The sequence below is a fragment of the Aethalodelphis obliquidens genome, unplaced genomic scaffold, assembly GCF_003676395.1.
Source record: "Aethalodelphis obliquidens isolate GAN/ISIS:26980383/991018 unplaced genomic scaffold, ASM367639v1 scaffold72, whole genome shotgun sequence".
Taxonomy (NCBI): Eukaryota; Metazoa; Chordata; class Mammalia; order Artiodactyla; family Delphinidae; genus Aethalodelphis; species Aethalodelphis obliquidens.
The window spans coordinates 1,978,702-2,004,550 of record NW_020838016.1 but is presented as its reverse complement, the minus strand read 5'-3'; the positions used below and the strand labels follow the sequence as shown (position 1 = coordinate 2,004,550).

At 38.2% G+C, this 25,849-nt stretch overlaps 1 protein-coding gene and 1 long non-coding RNA gene across 6 annotated transcripts in view; one reads left to right on the top strand and one right to left on the bottom strand.

Annotated features, from left to right (window-relative positions):
• Window positions 1–25,849, top strand: part of RYK (receptor like tyrosine kinase) — a 101,853-nt gene that overhangs the window by 17,120 nt on the left and 58,884 nt on the right. For all 5 annotated transcript variants that reach the window (XR_003429724.1, XR_003429725.1, XR_003429723.1 and 2 more), the window contains exons 2-3: window positions 12,738–12,859; window positions 24,145–24,244. Coding sequence is in view for 2 of the 5 variants with exons in the window: in XM_027091709.1 (XP_026947510.1) it covers window positions 12,738–12,859; window positions 24,145–24,244 (222 nt within the window). In the remaining 3 variants the exon portion in view is untranslated. The remainder of the gene's footprint in view (window positions 1–12,737; window positions 12,860–24,144; window positions 24,245–25,849) is intronic.
• Window positions 939–25,529, bottom strand: LOC113612110 (uncharacterized). The gene is made up of 3 exons (XR_003429726.1): window positions 25,518–25,529; window positions 23,987–23,991; window positions 939–1,077 (listed from the first exon to the last, which is right to left on the bottom strand). It is a non-coding gene; the product is annotated as an uncharacterized LOC113612110 (long non-coding RNA).

Sequence of the window (25,849 nt, the reverse complement as noted above, 5' to 3'; positions counted from 1 at the left end):
TGTCCTGGCTATTGTAAATAGAGCTGCAATGAACATTGTTATACATGACTCTTTGAATTATGGTTTTCTCAGGGTATATGCCGAGTAGTGGGATTGCTGGGGCATATGGTAGTTCTATTTTTAGTTTTTTAAGGAACCTCCATACTGTTCTCTATAGTGGCTGTATCAATTTACATTCCCACCAACAGTGTAAGAGGGTTCCCTTTTCTCCATACCCTCTTCAGCATTTATTGTTTGTAGATTTTTTGATGATGGCCATTCTGACTGGTGTGAGGTGATACCTCATTGTAGATTTGCATTTCTCTAATGATTAGTGATGTTGAGCATCCTTTCATGTGTTTGTTGGCAATCTGTATATCTTCTGTGGAGAAATGTCTGTTTAGTTCTTCTTCCCATTTTTGGATTGGGTTGTTTGTTTTTTTGATATTGAGCTGCATGAGCTGCTTGTAAATTTTGGAGATTAATCCCTTGTCCGTTGCTTTGTTTGCAAATATTTTCTCCCATTCTGAAGGTTGTCTTTTCGTCTTGTTAATGTTTTCCTTCGTTGTGCAAAAGCTTTTAAGTTTCATTAGGTCCCACTTGTTTACTTTTGTTTTCATTTCCATTTCTCTAGGAGGTGGGTCAAAAAGGATCTTGCTGTGATTTATGTCACAGAGTGTTCTTCCTATGCTTTCCTTTAAGAGTTTTACAGTGTCTGGTCTTACATTTAGGTCTTTAATCCATTTTGAGTTTATTTTTGTGTATGGTGTTAGGGAGTGTTCTAATTTTATGAAGTCCAGTTTATCTAGTTTTCTTCTGTTGCTCTTGCTTTTAGTCACATATCTAAGGATCCATTGCTAAATCCAAGGTCATGAAAATTTATCCCTGTTTTCTTCTAAGAGTTTTATAGTTTTAGGTCTTATATTTATGTTGTTGATATATTTTGAATTAGTTTTTGTATATGGTGTGAGGTAGGGGTCTAATTTTCATTCTTTTTGCATGTGGATATCCAGTTGTCCCAGCACCATTTGTTGAAGAGGCTGTTCTTTCCCTATTAAGTGGTCTTGGCGCTCTTGTCAGAAATCAGTCGGCTAGGGACTTGCCTGGTGGTCCAGTGGTTAAGGCTCCACGCTCCCAATGCAGGGGTTCAATCCCTGGTCAGGGAGCTAGATCCTTCATGCCGCAACTAAAAAAAAAAAAAAAAAAGATCCCACACGGCTCAACTAAAGATGCCGCAACTGAAGATCCTGTGTGCCACAACTGAAACCTAGCGCAGCCAAATAAATAAATAAATAATTATTTTAAAAAAATCAGTTGGCTAGGAATATATAGGCTTATTTGTGCACTCTCAGTTCTGTTTCATCAATTTAGCTGTCTATCACTATGCCAGTACCACACTGTTTTGGTTTCTGTGGCTTTGTGGTAAGTTTTGAAATTGGAAAGTGTGACTCAACTATGTTCTTTTTCAAGACTGTTTAGGCTGTTGGAGGCCACTTGCAATTCCATATTAATTTGAGAATCTGCCTTTCCATTTCTGCAAAAAAAGGGGTTAGAATTTTGATAGGGATTGCACTGATATATCCATTTGGGTAGTATTTTGACCTTAACATTAGTAATAGTGAGTCTTCCAATCCATGAAGATGGGATGTCTTTCCATTTATTTAGGTCTTCCTTAATTTTAGCAATGTTTTGTAGTTTTCAGCGGATAAACCTTTTATCTCCTTGTTTAAAGTTATTGTTAGGTATTTTATTCTTTTGCGTGCTATTATAAACGGAGTTGTTTTCTTAATTTCCTTTTTGGATTGTTTATTAAGGGACCAGCTTTTATCATGCATTATATCCTTTCTTTCTTACTTTGATTTTTGATTGTTTTGCCCCAGGACACTGACTCAGCATCCTCGTCTGTTGAGGTTTATTGATACTTGTATGACCTTTGACCCATTAGAGTTGTTGCAGCCACTCAGTTGCAAGATGATCCTCAGTGACTATACCCTGACTTGCTTTCATTATTTCCCTCCCTTTATCCCAAAGGATATTAAAATCTACTGTGATTTTTTTTTTTTCCTCAGCTGTTACTCCTTTGACCATGCTGGTGTCCTGGTTCTCAGGTCTCTTTTCTAAATAAGGCACTCATTGAAATGGACACTTTGGACTTGGTCCTTTTCTCAGCCCTTGGAACTTCCTTGTTCTGATCAGGACACCCCAACCTACTTTCTCAGTCACTCCCCTCTACCAGGCTCTGTTTCCTGGTCTCTTAAAGAGTTACCCTTTTCCTGTCTTGTGCCCAGCTGGCTCAATATAGCATCGCTGAATAAACTGTTTCCCTCATTGCCTCTCTAACCATTCCTCGCTGCCCGCTTCTCTGTGGAGGCTACCACACCAGTCCCAGACAATGATAAGCCTTGCTGTCTACTACCCCTGCTTTGAGATTGCATTTAATTGTTATTGTCATATTTGAAACACTAATAATTAGAAGCAATTAGAAAGAAGTAGATTATCTAGATTCTGTCTTCATTGTCTTTCACTTTTACTTAAAAATTGTTTTGAGCGTCATGGGGAAGGAAAGAAAAAAGATTACATTCAGAAATAAATGTATGATAGTCTCTACAGATTTCATCTTTTTCTAAAAATCAATTTGTTTAAAATTCTTTTTATTTTATTAATTTTATTTCCTGATTATCAGAGTAAAAACATACTGATGGGCCATTTGGAAAGTGTACAGGACCATAAAGAAGAAGAAAAGTATATGTTATTTAACCGTGCATTGGCAGTCTTTGGTAAATATCTTTCCAGTATTTTTTTCCATGTTCTCATTTTTCTTTATGTAGTTGAAATCTTAGAACATGGGTAACTCTTTGATATAGATGGTACTTCACAATCTATTATGTTATGTTTTCCCTCACTCTCTGTCTTCTTACCTGTGGTCAGATTGTGGCCTATACATTTTCTACTTTATGAAATTGACTGTGCTTTTCATTATAGCTGATCACTTTTTCTAAATCTCTTATTGATGCTTTGAAAGAATTGAATTTCCTTTAGAGTATGGTCTTGGTGTGTCTGCATGTCCACTCATCCGTATTAATTATGGATGGAGATACACGTATCAACATGCTAAGATCAGACTGATAGTTTTGTACCATGATTATACTTACATTGGGTTCTCTTCATATTTCTATTATTTTGGGAAGATTTTACTTACATTGGGTTCTCTTTGCATTTCTAATATTTGGGGAATTTTTTGGACTCCTTACATTTCATTTAGAGTTATATTCATGATGATTATACTTGAATTATTATGTATCATGTAAACCTCAGTGTAAAATGATTACCTCACGTTAGAAATAAAAGTGTTATTAACCTTTCAGTATGTTTTGGAGTAGCTTTTTTGGGGAAGGATATATAATCGGTGTATTTTTTGAGAATCTGTTGTCTTCACATATGATGAGAATCTGTCTGGGAATGTAATTCTTGGCCCGCTTCTGATTTCCCTGAAACCTATAGCTTTATTGCCTTCTCTGTCGTCTTCAGGATTTCCCATGTTATCCTTATTCAGACAGTGAGCATGCGTAGTCCAGGGATTTTCTTCTCCTTTCAGCCCCATTGTCACTGTTGCATGGTGAAGTTCTTTCTGAGCTTTGAACTTTTCACTATGAGCTTTTCAGTTCGTAGTACTTTGCCAGATTTTACCTTTTGGTTGGGTATTTTAAGGGAAAGTTGAAGGAAGATGTTTTAGTCATTAGTAAATTATTATTACTAGTGTTAATCTTGATATATCAAAGATATTATCTTTACCAGTGTGATTTTTTAAAACTGAAATTTGTTGTTTGAGGGCTTTCTCTCTAGCTTTTACTGGCCTTCATGGATTACTCTAGGCAGTAATTGGGTTTTTGCTCAGTGCATTGCTGTAGCTGTATGCATATTTCTTTAAACATGTTTTTGAAAACTAATTTTTATTTTTCCCAGTTTAACTTAACTTTCATAGGAAATTTAAGAAAAGAATAAAAGCATAACCCATAAGCCACCATTTATAATCAATCACTTCATATTTTTTGGTATTTCCTTTCTTTTTTGAGAAATGGTACACACACATTGTACGTATACATGTACAGGGTTTTTTTAAATGCAGGTCCTCTTTTTTTTTAACCTTTTTATAAATTGAAGTATAGTTAATTTACAATGTTGTGTTGGTTTCAGGTGTATAGCAAAGTGATTCAGTTATATATATAACTGAATATATATTCTGAATGTATATGTATTCTTTTTCAGATTCTTTTTCCATTATAGGTTATTACAAGATATTGAATGTAGTTTGCTATGCTATACAATAGGTCCTTGTTGTTTATTTATCTTATATATAGTAGTGTGTATATGTTAATCCCAAATTCTTAATTTATCTCCACCCCCATCCCCTTTGGTAACCATAAGTTTGTTTTCTATGTCTGAGTCTATTTGTTTTGTAAATAAGTTCATTTGTATCACATATGAGTGATATCATATAATATTTGTCTTTGTCTGGCTTACTTCACTTAATATGATAATCTCTGGGTCCATCCATGTTGCTGCAAATGGCATTATTTCATTCTTTTTTATGGCTGGGTAATATTCCATTGTATATATATACCACATCTTCTTTATCCATTCATCTGTTGATGAACATTTAGGTTGCTTCCATGTCTTGGCTGTTGTAAATAGTGCTGCTGTAAACACTGAGGGTTGCATATACATTTAATTCACCAGACAAATATTTATTGAACACCTGTTTTATGCAAGGGAACTATTATAGATGCCAGACATTATTAAAATTTTGCTGTATATAGTTTGTATCTTGCCTGTTCTTATTTAATGTAACATTCTAAGCAAAACTCAATTCATTAAAATTTATTTGTAACAGTCCTGTTCATGGCTTCATAGTCTTTTTCACTGTTTTTTTAGCCATTAAAACCTGTCTTCAAAGGGGAAGCTCAATATGTCACATGGATGAACAGGAGAGATTTGACTGAAGGGGTGTAATGGCTTAGAGTACCACCTCTCTCCTTCTCCAAAGAAAGAGAAGTTGTTGAAAACTATTGTTCTCTGTTTTGGATATATTATAGTTTATTGATTACTGCTCTGTTGCTGGTAGTTTATATTGTTACTTTTCTTCAATTTTAAATATTATTTTGATTAATATCTATACATAAACATTTGGATCTATATTTGGTTTCCTTAGGATGAATTTTTCAAATTGGACTTAGTGGGTCAGAGTATAAATATTTATAAAATACTGATATATGTTCACAAATTGCTTGCTTGCCGCACACTGCCTAACATTCAGTATTGTATTTAAAGAACATAAGCATTTCTGTTACAACATCAAATACATTAAAAAAAAAAACCTTTAAGGTTTCCAAGTCACTGAAAATAACAGGACTTATGGGAAGAATAAGGTTAAGGGCAAACCATTCAAGACCTCTGCAGTTTTCAAACCAATTACTAACAAAAGCATAATTGGTACCTTATGAGATAACTTGGACAGCCTGGTCAAACTACTTAGGGTGGCTGAGGCTGCTTCAGAGGAGAATTAAAGATGTTAAAACATAATAGGGTGGAAATCGCTGGCTTGCATGTTTTTGAGATAGTGCAGATGAGAGCAGCTTTCTAAGCCATTGGGGCTGCCATAGAGTTGGACACAAGAGAAAGTGCATCTTCCTAGGTCCAGGAACCATGCAGAGACTGGTGGTGCTCCTCTGAGGAGAGAGCCCTGCGTGCAGGTGCTTATTTTTAGTTTTCTTAAAATAGGGCTGAGAGGGCTCCTGCCTGGTGGTAGCTAAGTTGAGTAAGGGTCTTTTCCTTTTCCACTGAAAGTTATAATTCTTTACCTGCTATTCCAGTCCCCCTTGCCTGGGAAAATTCAAATGTAAACTGACACAATTTCTGTGTTGTACTGGTATTGTTATTTTGTTTACTAACCACTTATAAGCTAATTGGTGTTCAGGAACCTGTCTTATGACAGAACAGACTGTATTTGCTAATTTGATAGGTAAAAATTTGAACCTAATTTGAACCATTAAATTTGAACCATTAAAATGGCTTCTTTGAAGAAATTCAAACCCTTCCAAACTAGGAATAACTACCTGAGTTAATAAAGAATAGCTATTTCAGGGCTTTCGTGGTGGCACAGTGGTGAGAGGCCCGCGTACTGCAAGAGAAAAAAAAAAAAAAAAGAAAAAAAAAAGAATGGCTATTTCAAAATAAATTGCTTTCAAAATCTAAAACAGCAACTCTGTTTAACAGTTGTATTACTGTTTCAATACCTCAATCTAGGGTAGTGAATTTAAAATTTTCAGTTTATTTTGGTGGTCATTAAGATATGGATCACAGGGCTCCAAACTTTCAACAGCTTATGTATATTACTTTATTTGTTGAGCATAGAAGTCATGGTTTTGTAGTGACTCATTTGTGGGAATGACTTCATTCAGGATTATGCAGCATTCAGTTATAGCACCAGAGAAGACAAGGAGTAGGGGTGTCAAGTCAAGTTCAAGATTGGCTGTTTTCAGGGTAGGGTATGCATGTCTTGATATAGGCTGTGGGAGAAAGTTGAGGGTACTGGTAAGAAAGTAATTGCAGTAATTGGCGTTGAGGCCAGTAAGAAGAAAATAAGGAAATAATTGCTATAATCAAATGGGAGAAACAAGAGGATTATGGACATTGGCGATATTATGAGCCCACAGAACAGCTGTTGTAACAATAAAGGGAAGGAGCTGAGGAGCTACTAACTATTGAGATAATTACAGTGTAAGATTTTGGAGGTAGAGCAATTTATATATTGTCACTGTCCATAGAAATGGGTTGCTTTGGTATGGATGAAGGTTGTTGGAGTTGAGGAATAAAAGGATCATTGAAGGTTGGGTTGAGAGTGGGTTGGTCTCAGGTACCTTGGGAGTCTGCCATAATAAGTCACAGGATAAGGGTGTGTAGAAATTTCATAAACTGGTTCCAGGATCCTCAGTGAATGAGGTAGCTAAGATACTGGGAAGGAGTTTTATGTGGAGTTGAATTTACAGAACTCCTAGATGTTCTTGACACTTTGAACTGTGTCTGGAAAATTTAAATATTTACACATCGTTGTTACTACCAGTAACAACCTTATAACTGTTATTTATTAGGAACAATTCATTTCCCTGTGAATGATGCTTGAAATTTAAATTTGGAAGTTGTTGATCACTTAAGATTAATTCTTTTTTTCTGAAACTTTTTATGTTGGTGATAGTAACATTCTGTGGTATGCAAGCTTTTTAAGACTGGAAAAGAGAGGTAAAAACTTGACTCTTTAAAAAAATTTAGGTAGACTTTACATACAATGAAACGTGCAGATACAGTTGGTCGAGTTTTGAAAAATGCATACACCTATGTAACCACCGCCCCCATTAGATGCAGAACATTTCCATCACCCCAGGAGGTTCCCTTTGTAATCAGTTCACCAACCTCCCTCCCAACCCCCTCCCAAGCAACCACACTAATCTGATTTCTGTCACCACAGATTAATTTTGCCTGCTCTAGAACGTTATATAAATGGAATCATATAGGATGTACTCTGTGTACAGCTTCTTTGACTCATATTGTCTGTGAGATTCATCCCTTTTGTTACAGAGTCTCAACAGTTTATTTTCATTGCTGAGTAGTATTCCATTGTATGAATATACTCAATTGGTTATTCATTCATCTGCTGATGGACATTTGTGTTGTTTCCAGTTTTGGCTATTCTGAATAAAAGTGTTATCAATGTTCACATACGAGTTTTTTTGTGGAATCATATGTTTTTATTTCTTTTGGATAATTACCTAGGAGTGTAATTACTGGGTCTGAGTAGGCATATGCTTAACTTTATAAGAAACTGCCCGTTTTCCAAAGTAGTTGAACATTTTTACCTTCCCAGCAATGTGTGAGAGTTGCAGTTGCTCCACATCCTTGCCAACATTTAGTCATTCTTGCGAGTGGAAATGGTATCTCATTGTGGTTTTAGTTTGTATTTCGCTGATAACTAATAATGTTTAGCACCTTTTCATATGCTCATTGTCTATTTACATATCTTTTCTTACAAAATGTATGTTCACATCTTTTGCCTATTTTATTTAATTGGGTTGTCTTTTTAGTTTTGGTTCATAAGAGATCTTTATTCTAGAAACAAGTCCTTTTAGGTGTATGAGGTGTGAATATTTTCTCCCAGTTTGTGACTTGAATTTCATTTTCTTAGTATCTTTTAAGGAGCAGAAGTTTTAAATTTTAATGATGACCAATTCATCAATTTTTTCTCTTTGGGTTCGTGGTTTATGTGGCCAGTCCAAGAAATCTTTGCTTAACCCAGGTTGTGAAAATAATCATTTTCTTCTAGAAGCTTTATAGTTTTAGCCTTTACATTTAGGTCTGTAATCAATTTCAGATCAGGTTTTGTAATATGTGATATGTAAGATAGGGCTCAAGATTTTTCCCCCCATACCTTTATCCATTTGGTTTAGCATCACTTTAATTGAATTGCCATTGTGCCTTTGTTGAAATTCCATTGACCCTTGTGCGTTTAGTTTTGGATTCTGTTTTGTTCCATTGATATATCTATCCTTATACCAATACCACACTGTCTTGATTACTCTAGTTCTTCATCCTGTTGTGAAATAGGAAGATAACTGGAATCCTTACATTACCTATGAGGTAGTGTGAGTCTTCCAACGTTGTCTTTTTCTTTTTTCTTCAAGATTATTTTGGCATTTAAATTTCATTTTAGAGTTAATTTGTTTCTTCAGAAAATCTGTTAGGATTTTGATTAGGATTACTTTAAAGCTATAGATCAATTTAAGAAACTTGACATCTTAACAGTGTTGAGGCTTATCTAAGAGAATGGTATCTCTCCACTTACTTAGGTCATCTCTAATTTTTCTGTCATGTTCTGTAGTTTCAAGATAAGAGGTCTTATCTTTAGTTAGAATTATTTCTAGATACTATTTTCTTTTATGTTATGGTATTGATTTTTAAATTTTATTTTCCAGTTATTGCTAGTATATAGAGATACAAGTAATTTTTTGAATATTGGCCTTGTATTCTGAGGCTTTGCTAAATTCATGAATTGGTTTTAGTAGTATTTTATTAATAATAGATTTCATAGTGTTTTCTCTGCACATGTAATCCTATCATCTGTGAATAATGAGCTATAGTTCATCCTCTCTAACTTTTATAATTTTTGTCTTATAAATTGGCTATGACCTCCAGCGCAAGGTTGAATAGAAGTGTTGGAAGTGGACATCCTTGTCTTGTTTCTGATCTTAGAAATAAGAATTTAAATTCACCATTGAGTATGATGTTAGCTATAGTGTTTTTGTAGATACTCTTTACCAGACTGAGAAGATTTACTTCTCTTCCTAGTTTGCCCAGTTTTTTTTTAATCATTATTAGGCTTTGAATTTTACCAAATGCATTTTCTGCATCTGTTGAGATGATCTGGGTTTTTGCCTTTTATTCATTAATGTGTTTAATTATATTGATTTTTAAAGGTTTACCTTTTATAAACACTTGGTCATGATGTATTAACCTTTTTCTATATTGCTGGACTCAGTTTGCTAATGTTTGATAGAGAATGTGTCTGTGTTCACGAGGGAAGTCAGTCTAATTTTCTTAACGATGTTTTAGTCAGGTTTTAATATCAGTGTAACATAAAATGAGTTAGGAAGTTCTTTGACTGTTTTCTGAAAGAGTTTGTGCAAGATTGGTAGTATATCTTCCTTAAATGTTTTGGTAGAATTCATCTGGACCTGGAGCTTTGAGGGAAGGTTTTTAATTATTTGGATTTTTAATTTCTTCTTGTCAGTTTTGGTAAATTCAAGGATTTTTTTTATCTTATCTAAATTACTGAAATTGTCATTAGGTTGTTCATAATATTCTTTTTTTAACATCTATAGGACTTGTAGTAACGTTGCCTCTTCCTAAATATTGTTAGTCTGTGTCTCCTTTTTTTCTTATTTATCTATCTATTTATTTATTTATTTATGGCTGCGTCAGGTCTCAGTTGTGGCATGCGGGATCCTTTGTTGCGGTGCGCAGCCTCTTCGTTGCGGTGTGCCGGCTTCTCTCTAGTTGTGGCTCATGGGCTCCAGAGCACGTGGGCTCTGCAGTTGGGGAACACGGGCTCTGTAGTTGTTGGGCGCGGGCTTAGTTACCGTGCAGTGTGTGGGATCTTAGTTCCCCAGCCGGGGATCAAACCCGAGTCTCCTGCATTGGAAGTCCGCGTCGTACTCTTAACCACTGGACCACCAGGGAAGTCCCTACTAATCTTTTCAAGTAATCATCTTTTGACTTTATCCTTATGGTTAATTTCTATATTGTGGTATTTGATCAGAGAAGGTAGCCTACATTATTTCAAGTTAGAATCCATTTTGTAAAATGTGTAATGGTGGCTTCCCTGGTGGCGCAGTGGTTGAGAGTCCGCCTGCCGATGCAGGGAACTCGGGTTCGTGCCCTGGTCCGGGAGGATCCCACATGCCGCGGAGCGGCTGGGCCCGCGCGTCCGGAGCCTGTGCTCCGCAACGGGAGAGGCCACAACAGTGAGAGGCCCGCATACCGCAAAAAAAAAAAAAAAAGTGTAATGGGTCTAATTCATGATTAACCTCCCTTGTTTCATGTCCCATAATTACATTGTTCAAATTATATGTCCACACTAAATTTTTATCTGTTTTGATCTTTTGTTTTCTGAAGGATGTTAGTTTCCAACTATGACTGTGGATTTATTTCTTATTGATTTTTTTTTTTGGCTTTCTATATTTGAAGCTCGTTTGTTAGTTGTACTACTGTATCTTATGTTTTTATGAATATGAACTTTTTCTTACTAATAAATTCATATTAATTAATGAATTTATTAATATAAAGTCTTTCTACCTTAAGTTCTAATTTGTCTCATGTCAGTATTGCCATATTTACTTCTTTGTTTTTCTCCCCCTTTTAACCTGGCATATATTTTAAAATTTTGTTCTAGGTATTGTATATCTCTTATGAACAGCATCAATCTAGACTAGAGTAAAAAAAATTTTTAAAAACAAGCAAAATTTAAGCTATTTACAGTTATTGTGTTTGCTGATGGCCTTCTTTGTACCCAGCTTTCTTGTTGCATTTCCCTCCTACCTCTCTCCCACCTTCTTACTTTCTTTCCCCTACCCTCCTTTCTCCAGCCCCACCAGTCCTCCCTCCCCAATTGTTTGCTAGCACTTCTTGTTCTGCTGGCAGGGAGAGCCTTTTGCAGAAGACCTCTAACTTTCTCTCATTGCATTTGGTTTCCTCTATAGGATCAATAAAGCAGCGCTGCTCAACCAGTGCAGCAACTTTCCCCTATGTAAGCCTCAAATCTCATTTCTGAATTAATGATTGTATTAGATTCAGTTCAGAAATGAGAAAACTAATTTTACAGGAGAAATGCCTATAGCAGAGTTATTCATTTCTCTATCTGTATCTTAGGAGGTGTGAGAGCCTCACCTTGACCTCTTTGTATACCACAAGGTGTTTTAGACTCATGGTATAAGGCTCAGTAAGTATGAAATTTGCATTTCAGTTGGCCTCCCCTGTACCTTTTTCCCTCCTGTGTGTGGAATATGTGTCATGCATTACTAGAGGGACACCTGGTCACAACTTTTAATAACAGTAAATCAATTGAGAGAACTTACTCCCTGCTTTCATTCTTAAAGTTCTTTTGGGTTATCATAGAGAAAACCTCTGATTCTTTACCTCTCTCAAATACTTGCTATTATCCCCTTCCTCCCTTTTTGTAAACAATGAGCTGGGCTCAGGCTCACTGCCTTGGTGTAGGCCACAGTATTTAGCATTTAGTAATGTTTTGTTTTCCTTTTAATTGATTTATTATTTCTTTTTTTTGGTTACCTTGTATTTTTTCACAATAATTACTGGTTTTCCACTCAAGATGGTGATTAAATTTTGCCTTTAAAATTTTTATTTTAAGAAGGGGTATCACAAAATTGAGAAATGTGATGTGTGTTTGAGGTTGGATGTGACCTTGGGCAAGAAAGTGATATGGCAATGAGTGAGATTTGAAATCTCCAACATTTCTCAGGCATCTTGATTATTTCTCTTTTTATCTGCAGTTCTAACTTGTCTAACAAGTGTTTACTGAGCATCTGCTTTGTGCAGAGGACTGTCCCAAGAATACGAGAAGTATGGTGTTCTCCACCTTGTAGTTCAGATTGGGAAGAGGACATGTGTCTGTGTGGCAGTGGTGTGAGTGTACCTTGGTAACATGCCGTCCAAGCAGCCAGTGCGTCGTACTGACAGAAGCCGAGGTCATCTCTGGCTGGGGTCTTGAGGCCTTGGTTCACATTAATATTTTCACCCAGGTGCCCATCTCTCTTCCTAAATCCTCATCAGTTTTGTGGGGTTAAGGGGCTTTTGTTTGTAGGCATTTCTCTGAGAAGGTCTGTTTCCAAAAGGAAGTGTATCATATTGGTCGTTCTCGGAAGACAGCGTGGCTCCCAGAGTTGTGGCTCCAGCACCCCTGTGCTTAGCTGGAGGACCACTTAATTGTCCTGAGTCTCAGTTTCTTAATCCTTGTTGGCGATGATGAAATCCTGTGTTTTTCCTACTTTGTAAGGCAGCACATGTGGGATATGTTTGTGATGTGCATTTGTACATCAGTGTTATTTTTATAATAATCAGTATTTGAAATACTGATGGTTAATGCTTTTGAGGGTATTATGGGCGTTTAATTTTTTTCCCTATTTTTTTTCTAGGTCTTGATGCAGAACTTTATTATGTGAGAAATGATCTTATTAGTCACTACGCCCTATCCTTTAACCTGTTAGTACCCAGCGAGACAAATTTCCTGCACTTCACTTGGCATGCAAAGTCCAAGGTAAGAGAGCGGTCAACCAAAGATGCCAAGACAGGACCACCCAGGCCCAGAGGCTGAGGCAAGGACTGTATCTGAGGAATGGGCTGCCAACCACACAAGGGGGTCAGTGGGTGGTGGGCTGTAGCAGTACTGGATCTTTTCAGATTTCTATTTTAAATCTTGAGCCTAGTCCTGTAGACTTTCTCAAATCCTTGAAAATGAAGGTAGTCATCATTTATGTGACTAGCTTATGGCAGAACACTTAAATCTTTTCAAGCTTTTCAAATAGAGATGTAGCTCTAGCTTGAAGAGGGGACAGCTGGACCTGTTAATGACTATGCTGTTACTGTTATGATGAAGTGATATGAGTGAGGGGTGGGGGAATTTGTAAGTTAGGTGTTTCAGACATGTTTGAGGTATTGGATATAGTTCTCCCATTTATGGAGAAGTGGTAAAAGTCAGGTACAGCAGACGTAAGCACCTGTGTGTAACTATGACGAACCTCTTGCCTGGTTTGCTTGTTGCTGAATTCTTCACATTTCTTCTGACTGTCTGGGCTTCTCTAACATGATAAGTTTTCTCTTAGGTCAGAGAGTGAGAGGCTGAATGTAGAGCCCACCTCCCCCGATCAACTTCAGTTTCTTTTGGCACCATTATATATAAGCTTCTGAGTAGGGTTTTATTTGGGAAATAAAAATAGTTTTTGCTACTAAATAAGAATACCTACTGTACAGTTTATTTTAAAATTATTATAAAGTGGTATTTGTCCTTATATTTGTTGAAGGTCATTTAAGTTTGATCACTTTAATATAGATCTTTTTTTGTCTACTTAGAAAACAATAATAGTTATTGGGAAAATTCAAATATTATAGAATTGTTTTAAGAACTGTTAAGACTTTGTACCTCTGTACCAAGAAGTAATCATTGTTTATAATTTGGTATACTTCAAAGCTCATTTCTTTTTCCTTTTTAAACAAAAAGGGGATTTTCTAACACATGTGTTGTACAGTGTTTCCCCCCTACCTAATACTATGTCTTGGCATCTTTCCATTTCTCTACTTTCAGATTTAACACAGTCTCTTTAATGGCTTTATAATATGATATCATATGGATGTACGATGTATTGTTATTTGTTAAGTGCCTCATTGATGCATGGATTTTTTTTTTTTTTTTTTTTTTGCGGTACGCGGGCCTCTCACTGTTGTGGCCTCTCCCGTTGCGGAGCACAGGCTCCGGACGCACAGGCTCAGCGGCCATGGCTCACGGGCCCAGCTGCTCCGCAGCATGTGGGATCTTCCCGGACCGGGGCACAAACCCATGTCCCCTGCATCGGCAGGCAGACTCTCAACCACTGCGCCACCAGGGAAGCCCAATGCATGGATTTTTAATAGCATTTTACTGTTTCAAACAATGTTTCCTTTCACTATTACAAATAGTTTCTTCACTTCATTTGGCAGGCAAAATCCATGGTAAAAACAATTGGTAGTTCATCTTTTGTTGCTGTTTCTAACTTTATTATTGATGAATATAGAAACAAAAAATATGTATGCGTGTGAATGTTTATGAGTATGTATGTATACATTAAGAACATCTTAATTTGTTAAGAAATTTTTGTGTACTTTTGGCATTATTTCTGAGTAGTACGTTGTGACCAGGAAGTGAAATGACTGGGTCAGAGACTGTGCATGATTAAAATTTTGATTGATATCGCCAAATTCGTTCTCCCTTCCCTCTCTTAAGATGGTACCAATAAGCCAACATTCCTTACAAAGTGAATAAGAGTGCTTCTTTCAGTTCACCATTTAATGCTAAATATTTAAGTATATTTGTTTGCCAGTCAGATAAGTAAAAATGATTATATAAATATGCATATATCCACATTATTATATATACTCACATGTACATTAGAGAAACGTACACACATACACGCATTAAAACGTAGCTGCAGGAATGCTGTGATTAAAGTTGAATTAGCTTGGATCCTGGGTAAAGCATATGTGCCTTGCTGTCTAGAGCACCTCAACTGTCCAACATTATTGCCTTGGGGTATCCAAATAGGGGGGTGTTCTTTTAGGAGTGGATAGATCTCTTTAGGGTGAAATCTGCAAAAACAGAGAGAGAAATTTCATGTGAACTAAGAATATATGGTAGATGGTAACTTGGATATACTGAAGTGCCAGCGTAAATCATATAGGTAATTCAGAAAAGGTTCACCTGAGACATTTTAATCTAAGGTCTGTTAGTTTGAATGGGTAGACACCTGGACTCTTCAATGAAACAGCTATCACATTTTTCAGTATTCTTATATAACATTGTGTGACATTATTATTTGGGGCGGGTAACTTTTAATTTTGATATAATTTCAAACATAGAGAAAATTATAAGAACAGTACAAAGAATTCTCAAAGAGTATCCTTTACCCAGGTTCACTAATTGTTACTGGTTTGCTCCATTTACTTACTTTATCATTCATTCGCTCATTCTCCCCACACTCACGCACACATACTTTTTTCCGTTGAACTGTGTGCAGGTGAATTGCGTGCATTGTGTCCCTTTACTCCTAAATATATCAGTGTATATTTTCTAAGAACAGGGTTAGGAACATAATATTAAAACAATACTATTATCTAATCTACAGAACTCATATTTCATCAGTTATCCCAATCATGTTCTTTATAGCCCTTTTTTCACCTTTCTTTGTGTTTCTTGACTTCGACATTTAGGAACATACAGGCCAGTGGACTGTCCCTCATTTTGAGTTGTCTGAGGTTTCCTTATGGTTAGATTCCGGAATGTCTCCTTGGTGGTAGCACTACAGCATTGCTGTCCTCCACAGTGCACACGATGTCAATTTGTCCCCTTACTGTTGATGTTAACTGTGATCACACAGTTCACCAGGTTTCTCCACTGTAAAGTTCTCTCCTTTATAATGAACAGGTAATCGTGGGGAAATAATTTGAAATTATATATTAAAATCCCATAACGCAACACCCTTTCAACCACTAATTTTTGCACCTGTGTTTAGAACTAGGTTTCACTTTTAGCCAGTGTGATTGTTTCCTCTCACTGGAAGAGGTGATCTGCACTGGGTAGCCATTTGGTGGTAGTGCTGTAGAAGGAATTTAAACATTGTGGAGTGGCAGTCTTAAAATTTAAGTTCCTTTGCAACTCTGAGATCCATCGTTTCTGTGAATCTTTCAGGCAGAGAAGCTTTTTATATTCTTCAAAAAATTGATGGTTAGTCCTTTGTTACTTTTCCTATCTTTAATGTTGATGAATACGAAAACAAAAAATACATATATTTTAAAATAGTGAAAAATCTAATGAAATAGTAGAGATTCTATTCTGGGTAAGCTGCTGACTTTGAATAGGATGTGATTGTTTCTGGGCCCACTTGGGAAAAAAAATGCTGATATACCATGAGAATATTTTCTGGGCAACTGTATGAGTAGTGACTTATGAATAAAAAGGCAGTGTGGGATGTGGCAGTTAGAATTGAACAGAATTAAACATTCTATTTTCATTCATTTTTAAAAATATACACTAATTTTTTTTTTTTTCATTTGGAGTGAGTTTCAGGGGTCTGACTGCTGATAGTGGGTGCCTGAGGAGTTTTAGGAGCCTGTCACAAGGAGGAAATTGGAGTGGAGGAGAGCAGATAGAAGAAGGGGCTCAGATGAATATATATGTTTGAACGGGAAGCAGTGTTGGCATGGGTACGTTTTGGATTAGCAGGAGCCTTGGTATAGCTCTTTTGTACTTTCATGTTCTTCATATTATCTTGTAGAGCATCATTTCTAAACTACTTCTGTGGCGGGTATTAAATACCATCATTAATGCACATTTGGACTGCTCTTGCTGGTATGCTAGTCCTCGTAAGGCAGAAGCTCCCTGACTTGTTGGAGGCCATCACATTTATTTACACGTTGAGGCCAGAAGCCTAGAAGGGATCCTAGACTCCTCCTTCACCTTCCCAGTCCAGATTATTCTCGCTCATAATTACACCTTAAATTCGTTTCCTATCTCTCTCGAGACTAATGCCTCATCCTTAGTTTGGGCTTTCATTGTTTCTTAACTAGATACAGAAATAGTCTTCTAACTGGTCTTGCCTCTAGACTGACCTCTTGCTGTACCCCCCGCAAAGCTGTCCTAGGGCTCTCGGTTGCCATCAGAATAAAGTTCTATTTCTTAGGGAGCCTTCATGATCTCATCCCTGCCTTTTCTTTTTCTGCCTGCCCTCCTGCTAATTGTTTACTGCCATTTTTTTTTGGGGGGGGGGGTCTGGCAATTTCTGGAATGCCCTGTACCCTGTCACATTGCTGCTGTTTGCTCTGCTAGAAATGCCCTTTCCTCATTCTTTACCTCATTAACTCTTTTTATCTCAAAACTTACACTTGGTGTCACCTCTATTTCATCTATGTCAGGTGCCCTTTTCTGTACCCACAGTGACCTTCTCTTTCCTCCCTCATAGCCCTTATCATACTCTAAGAATATTTTAGTAGTTGATTTTCTTGTCTGTCTCCTTCCAAGGTGCTGAGCATGTTAAGGGTAGGCACCTCTTTTGTCCTTTTCTGAGTCCCTTGTGCCTGGTGTAGCACCTGGTAGTTAGTTACAGGTATTCCTTAACTGACTATGGAAGAGATGCACAGGTAGAAGCCACAGGGCACAGCTCAACAAATGGGGAACTTCTGAACAGTTAGAGCTTTTCAAAGTTAGAATGTGCTGCTTTAGGAGTGGTGGATTCCTATATCTAGAAATGTGAAAACATAGGTTGGGTACACTTGACAAGCTAGTTGACAAACTAGTTGCACACCTGGGATTTTCCAGATATTTCACTCTGAATAAAGTTATAAATTTGGAAAAATGAATGGAATTCATAGTTTGAATATATAGCTGAACTTATCTCACAGTTCATCTGTAGCAGGTGTAAGAATTTAGAGGAAAGTGCTAATCATGTTATATCTTAAAATGTTTTATAGTAAAAAACTAAGGAACGTGTGTACGTTAAATCTAATTTCAGGTTCAGCTTCCGTTGCAGCTCCTAATTCCAGTTTTAGGTCATAATCTCTTCGGTGATTTTAGCACAGTTGTTTAATTGAAGTTTGTCTATTTTAAAAGTTAATCTTTTTTTTGTTTTTGTTTTTGCCGTACGCGGGCCTCTCACTGTTGTGGCCTCTCCCGTTGTGGAGCACAGGCTCCGGATGCGCAGTCTCAGCGGCCATGGCTCATGGGCGTAGCCGCTCGCGGCATGTGGGATCTTCCTGGACCGGGGCACTAACCCGTGTCCCCTGCATCGGCAGGCGGACTCAACCACTGCGCCACCAGGGAAGCCCTAAAAGTTAATCTTTTGAGTATTTCATTTATGCATATGGTACAAAATGCAAAAGGCATAGGGGTATACAGTGAAAAATAAATCCCCTACACCTTCCTAGTACCATCCCCAAGCAATCTAGCCACCTAGTTCCCCTTCCATTGGCAACCACTGTTACCTGATTCTAGTCTCCCCTTCTAAAGATAGTCTGTGCATAGATAAGCATCTGGGTGTGTGTGTGTGTATTTTTTTGAAATGGGAAAATCATGCAAGGGGCTAGGAGAGACATGTTGGAGAGTTCTTCACCTGATCATGTTGGCTCTGGGATGCAATCAGGAACTTTCAGAAGGAGGGCCATGGCTCCCAGGCTCCAGCACTTTGTAGTTCTTGCTTTTTAAGAATTGCCAGAAGATGAGGTATTTGCTTCCAGAGATCTCCAGGCTTCTTGGTATTTCACTTCACATTGTAGATATTTTAACATTAGTTTTAACACATCAGAGCTTTTGATAATAGTGTTCTCCAGTGTATACGTGATTCTGTTTTATCTTGCCAAACAGGTTGTGGTCTTCTCAGAGGCTGGAGCTGTGTCTTATTCATGACATTGTGTCACACTGCCTTAGTGAGTGGTTGGTAAATGTGATGGGTTAATTGCATTTCCAGATGGGATGAGAACTCTGGTGTTGCTTGTCTTTCACAAGGCCACACACTCAAAAAGAAAAAAAAAAAGACTACTGGTGGCTTTAAGAAATAATTAGTTTCTTCTGTATTCCAGAACATTCTCCAATATCCAGAAAAAAACATGCAACTGCATCTGTTAAGTGTCAGTAGATATTTTAGATAGCTGAAAGGCAAAAATATACCAAAATGTAGCAGAATACAATCCCCACTCACTCCCATCCCATAGCTGATATCTAGTTTCAGGAATTCATCATTGTCAGGAGGGTCTGCAGGGAACTTGTCCAGAGTTCCTACAGCAGCCCTGGGGCTCAGCCTGCTGTATCGCCTGCAGAGTGGGGTTTCTATGAGAAATGCAGCACTTCTGGTAATTTCAGAGGAATTAAAAGCCTATTTGGCTGTAGGCAAGTGTATTCACTTTAAATCTGTACTGTGTTCCAAAAGGAAGTGGCTTTACTCAGCAGCTGCCTCTTTGCAATTGCCATTTGTTTCCAAGTAAGGGAAGATTACCAAAAATGTTTATTTCTTAGCTTATTCAAATATTTATATTTTCTCTAGTTTCTTTTCTGAAGTATTTTGGCTCATTCTTTTTTCTGATAAACAACTGCTGTTCAGATTTCCTTTGTTCCAGTAGATTATAAATGTTAGCTTTAGAGCAGATCTGTTTCTTCAAAGGATCATTGGCAAGTGAGATTCGATACAGAGCGATACATGCCAAAATAGGAAAAAACTGGCCTTTAATAATGGGCAGTTTCTAACCCCAGAAACTGCAATTTAAAATTTTATATTCTGAAGGTTCCAGAGGGAGAAGAGAACTGCTTTGGAATGCCTTTCACGTTTAGGCAGAGAGCATCAAAACGGGAGGAAGCAAAGGACAGGCATGGTGCTTTCACACTTCTTAGTGTTCCAGGCTGCTCTTGGCCAAAGGTTTGGGCTTTTCAGAAATCTTACTCAGCCCGTTCACCACCTCTCTCCATGCCCCTGACTCTACCCAGCTCCACTCACAAGCTTACTTCTCTCCCTCCTGCCCTTCTCCGCCCCCAACCCCTGGCTGCACTGAGACTCTCCAGAGCTAGTCTTGTTCCCGCCCTTAGCACTGCAGATAAGGCCTTTGACCCTGTTTGCCGCTGGCTTTATCTGCTGCCCCAGGGGTTCTGGTCCCTGACTAGCTGTGCCTCTGCTTGCAATAACTGAGACCTAGAATAAAGGAGACAGCAAGTGTGGGGAAGCATAATAAGTTTGGTTTTGAATCTGCCACATTTGAGAGCTGTAAGATTATTAGGTAGATATGTCTAGTAGTTAATTGGGCATATGGGAGAAAATGAAGATATAGGAGAGTGAGAGAGATGAGTTGATGATACAAAATCCCATCAATGGTGAAGTGGGCTAGAACTAGTATACTAGGAGAGAAGGGTTTATCATTTGGAGAGGAGAACAGATCTCTCCTTGGGACTGGTGCGCAAAGGTTGAGTGTTCTAAACAGATCTGCCTGGAGCTGAAAAGAAAGGCAGAAAGGGGGTTCCTGTGTGCCAGCCGCAGGGGACAAGAGCATTGTCTGAGAGAAGGGAAGTGGGGAGGGCAGCAGGTGGTGAAGCTGTGGATCCTGTGAGATTTGGAGTGAGAAGACTAGGGAGAGAGGGGTGAGTGGGGAAGGGATTGCTGAGCAGAATTAATGGCCTACCCTGAAGCTGGGGATCATCTTTGTGTCGTAGCAACTTTCTCTTCCAGGTGTGATTTCCCCCAGCAGTGCTGGGCAGCAGAAGTAGAGTGAGAGGTGGTCAGAGTCCTGATGGCAATACGACTGTGTCGGTAACTAGTCTTCTTTGGGGCACAGTCTGTGGGAAAGTGAAACCAGGTCACTAGCTAGGCTGGAGAGGATGGAAATAGCTTTACTGGCTATTGCATCCCAACTATGAGCATAGCCCTTGGCTTACAAATGTGCTTCATAAATGTTGGTTGAATCAGAGTGTTGTAGACAAAGAACCGGTTTTATAGGAATCAGATGTTATGATGGGATCTTTGATAGAGTGGGATTTTTGCATTTGTTTTGGTTATGGGGCAATTCTTCAGTACATAGGAATACTGAATGTTAATATTGAAGCCATCAGGAAGATGGCAGGAGACAGAGTGAGCCAAGCGCCCAGGCCTCTGCAGAGTCCCTGTGTGTCACTGATGATGTTGGCGTGAGAAATATCCGTTATGAGTAGAAGTTGGGAGCTTCAGAGTATAGGGGGTTTTGCATGAGGAAGGGGTGTGTAGGACCTAATGATTCTGAAAGAATGCTGACCCTACTGTCTAGGCCCTGAGGATTGAGGGTTAGGAAAGCCAGTCTGGGGGAGAAGGTGGGGAAGACACTTGTGAAGAGGCTGAGAGTATGGGAGGCTGTTTAGAATAGTGGCGTTCCCAAGATGGGGGACAAAACAGAAGGGCAGCAGTATTGTTCTTGGCAGGGCATAGGAAAGCTTGTGTCAGAATCTCTGGGGTCAGTAGGCTGGTGCTTACGGGGAAGTGCAGCAGGGCCTAGGGTAGCTACTCTGGAATGATTGCTGATGCCACTGGGGTCTGCGTTTATTAAAGGGGGCCTGTGCCAGACTGACAGGTGTGTCATCTTAATTATTTTATTTGATCTTCATAACATGGTTATACTAGCCTCATTTTATAAAAACTGAAACTCGGAAAAGTTAGTAATTTACCTAATGGTCACACAGTCTCATGGTTCTAATCCAGTTCTTGCTGACTGTGCTTAATTTTTTTTTCATGCACTTGCCCTTCATGTATTGCCCTGTTTAGAGGTAGCATGGGTATAGGGATATAGTCAATGCATTCTCTTAATGTTAGTCAATGAGTGTTGCTGGGAAAGCTTGCCCATTCTGGGCCCAGACTTTCTGGGCTGCAGCTCTCTCTCACCCCCTAGTGGCAGTGATGGTATTTTGGCCTGCTAAGATGAGAGGGAACACTTCTAGCCAAGGTGCCACTAAGTCACTGATGTGCAGCAGCAAGAACATTCCCTTTGTTGTGAACGTGGCACTTACCGAATACAGCCTTCAACAATTGTTTGTATACCTATCTTAACTGTAAAGCAATACTTTAATATTTGCATACTCCCTACAGCGTTCTGGGACTTTCAAGTAGCGTGTGAAAAGAGAAACCCAGAGGGGGAGTTACAGTCATTGGATTGAGCCCTTCTTATCCATGGTTTAAACACCTCCTGACCCAGTTAATACTCAGGTGTCCATCCTTTCTTTTATAATCTGGAAGATTACTCTTTCCCTGTTTCCTCTTTGTTAAGTCTTTTTTTGTTGGCTTTTTTCATTAGCATATAAACATATTTGAGTATCTTCCATTGAAAAAAGAAGAAAGAAGGGCTTTGAAATCTACCCCACCACCCATCCCCAGCCCTGCTCCCCACCATTACCTGATTACATTCTTCCTAGTTAAGTTTCTTGAAGCACGGTTTCTTGGACCTCTTTTCTACTACTGTTTTCCACTGCCCTTTGGCTTCTGCCAGTCCCAGCCTCCACCAAAAAGCCCTTGTGACCACTGAATGGGAGAGGGGTACCATTCTTATTGAGTCCCCAAGGGCAGGACAAAGAGTAGTGTGAAATATAAGGCCTCACTGAAGGTCTTGAAGGTGGCAGCCATTCTGAATTTCACCTATTGCTTTGCACTTTGAACTCTTTCTTTCATGAACATCTCTCTAGCAACAGGATATATTTATTGATTGATGCTGATTGGTTCTATTGAGCCACCTGTGTAGGCCAGGTATTGATAGAGAATATTGGTGTTCCCAGGACATCTTCCTAGTCACCCCTCTTCCTTTCCTGATTCTGAATCACTTGAGAAATAGATCCAGAGGTTAGATGGGCATCCAAACATAAACTTTCTCAGTGGTGAAAGCTGGACTAGAGAATGTGGCTTAGATATTCTATGAGAAATTTGTACCTTGGAATCTGCTTGTGACGTGAGTGGGTCTGTAGAATAGACCTTTGTCCCAGTCACATGCAGGCCCTCAGAGCTTGGCTTTTATCAAATAGAGAAGACATTGGTGACTAGTCATGGTCTGTAAATTATACATCTCAGCCCCTTGGCTCTTCATATCTATCTGCCTCTCCAGGGCTTCTCTGTCAGTGGCTGTAGTCCTCAGCAGAATTTCTGAATCCTAGATGGCAGATTGTACAGGAGAGTGGGGGTACTGTTCTGAGCATGAAATAGAGGGTGGCTTACTGGATTGAATTTTTATCCAATTGAAAATTCCTAGGAACAAATGCACAAACATAACAAGACAGAAACCGAGTCATAAATACAGAGAACAAGCAGGTGGTTACCAGAGGAGTTAGGGTAGAGGGGGACGAAAGAGATAGATGAGGGAGATTAAGAGGTGCAGACTTCCAGTTGCAAAATAAAAGAGTCAAGGATATGAAATTTACAGTGTGGGCAGTATAGTCAATAACTAAACAATATCTTTGTGGTGATGTATTGTAACTAGACTTATTTTGGTGATCATTTTGAAATGTATAGAAAAATCACTGTTGCATAAATGGAACTAATATAGCATTGTAGGTCACTTATACTTCAAAAACAAACAAACATACAAAGAAACACATAGAAAAAGAGATCAGATTTGTGGTTACCAGAGGAGGTGGGCAGGGGGAATTGGATGAAGGCAATGAAAAGGTACTACAAACTTCCAGTTATAAGATAAATAAGTGCTAGGGATATAATGTACAACCTTATAAATAGAATTAACAATGCTGTATGTTATATATGAACATTGTTAAGAGAGTAAATTCTAAGAGTTCTTATCACAAGGAAAATTTTTTTTCTATTTCTTTAATTTTGTATCTATATGAGATGATAGATGTTCCCTAAACTTATGGTGATAAGCATTTCATTATGTAAGTCAAATCATTATGCTGTAACCGTTTTAAACTTATATAGTGATATATGTCAATTATATCTCAATAAAACTGGAAGAAAAAAATAAACACACCCCCAAGACAGTAATCTAATGGGTCATGTAAGAGGCAATGCAGTCTGGTGGGGAAAAGTCTTAGAATCAGACGCAGCTGAGCTGGATTCCCACTCTAGCTACTTTGCATATATTCAACTTCCCTGGCTTGGTTTCTTCCAACTGTTTAAAACAAAAGGAACATTCCTAGCACTGTTTCTGACAATTTGGACTTTTTAAAAAATAGCTAGATTATTTGTTCTTATGAAAGGCTCATGCATTCATTAGTTAATTACCTAAATCAGTGAGGTCAAGCTGTTGGTGCCTTTTCTGTTATGATGGATCCAGTTTGTTTATTTCTCCATTTTACAGGTTGAATATAAGCTGGGATTCCAAGTAGACAATTTTGTGGCTATGGACATGCCCCAGGTCAACATTTCTGCTCAGGGGGAAGTTCCACGCACTTTATCAGGTGAGTCTCAGTGACAGAGTTTAACATACTGTTTTTAACTGTGTCCCATGTACTCTCAAAGAACAGTTAAACTACTGATAATGTAGTATTCTACGCACACACGTAGGTATCAGATGCATAAGTACTTTGAAAAGTAATTTTTTTAAATAGGGGTTATTTGGACTGTTTAAACCATTTCCTCTTTTCCAACCCTTCCAGAACTGTCTGCACTCAGCTCTTCTCTATCTCCTTATGTGCATTGTTGGCCCCCAGCTGGGTCCCTTTGTCTGGTCTTGTTTCTCTTCCGTTAGTTCCCACACTGCAGCCCTGATAACTGCCGAACACTCACTTCCGACCATGTGATATCAAGCCCCTCAGTGCCCCCACCCCAGTCAGCTGAGTACATTGCACACTCCCCAGCCAGTGTGCTGTGTTTACATCTGCCCCTGCCTGCCTGTCTAAACCTTACTGCTGCATTTGCTCCAGTGTTCCAGCAGTGCCATGCTACATGTAGTTCTCAGAGCCATGCCTTTGCACAAGCTGGTCTCTGTATTTGGAACCATTTTTTCATCTTTCCTGCTTGTGAATTTCTATTCATACTAAATATTCTGCAAGACTCAAAATCTGTACTCTCCTTTTCCTGCCTCCTCTCCCTCCATTTGTTAACTCTTCTGTATTTAACTGTTTTGAACTGATCACATTATCTTGTAATTCTTTCTTTCTCCCTCTAGCCTGTGCCACCCTGAGGGCAGGAGCTGTCTTTTTCAGCTATCTACCCTGGGTGCCTAGCATAACATCTGGAACAGGATAAGCACTCAGGACATGTCTGAGTAAATCATTTAAGTGTCATATTTACACCAATTTAACTACTTTTGAGCCAGCCTTTTGAGAGAGGCTTCTGAAGATGTGAGATTTAAAGAAAACGAAAAATTTTTAAACTTGACAGTATAAGCCCCAGTGTTATGGAACTTTTTTGACAGTCTTACTCACTGTTATTAGTGACATTCATTAATCCAAGCTTTAAGAAAACATGGGAAGGCTGGCTAATTTTTATGGGCCAGTAAAGAAATTTAAAAATGCCCATATTGTTCATATGCTGATGTAGATGGTAGAATGATGTATTCTAAATTTGTAGAAAAAGAGTCTTAAACTGAAAGATTGAAAAAAAAACAAAAGTGCACCAAAGTCTGTTATCCCTTTGCTTACATTAATTGATTAAAAGCCAGTTTCTGTTTAGAAAGGTTTTTTTTTTTTCTTTTTAATTCATAGTTGAGAATTTATCAGTTTCATTTACAGGTTTATTTTTAATCTCTTCATTAAGAATAATACATAATTGCATTTTGGTGGTGAATTGTCTTTCCTTTTTTATCAAGTAATTTTTGTTATTACTGTTGATTGTGACTGATGAGGTAGTAGGGTTTGCCTTATGATTCTGTAGCTTTATTATAATAAGAGAACTTATGAGACAAATTGATATATTAAAAATCATGAGCAAATTTGAAAATAATTCTCTTCCTTTATGTCTTGGTTTGTTCTTTAATGCTAACTTTTATATCTGTAATGAATGAAGTACTTAATGTCCAAAGCTGTGTAGTCTAAAGATAAGTTCTCTGAAAGTTTCTTCTT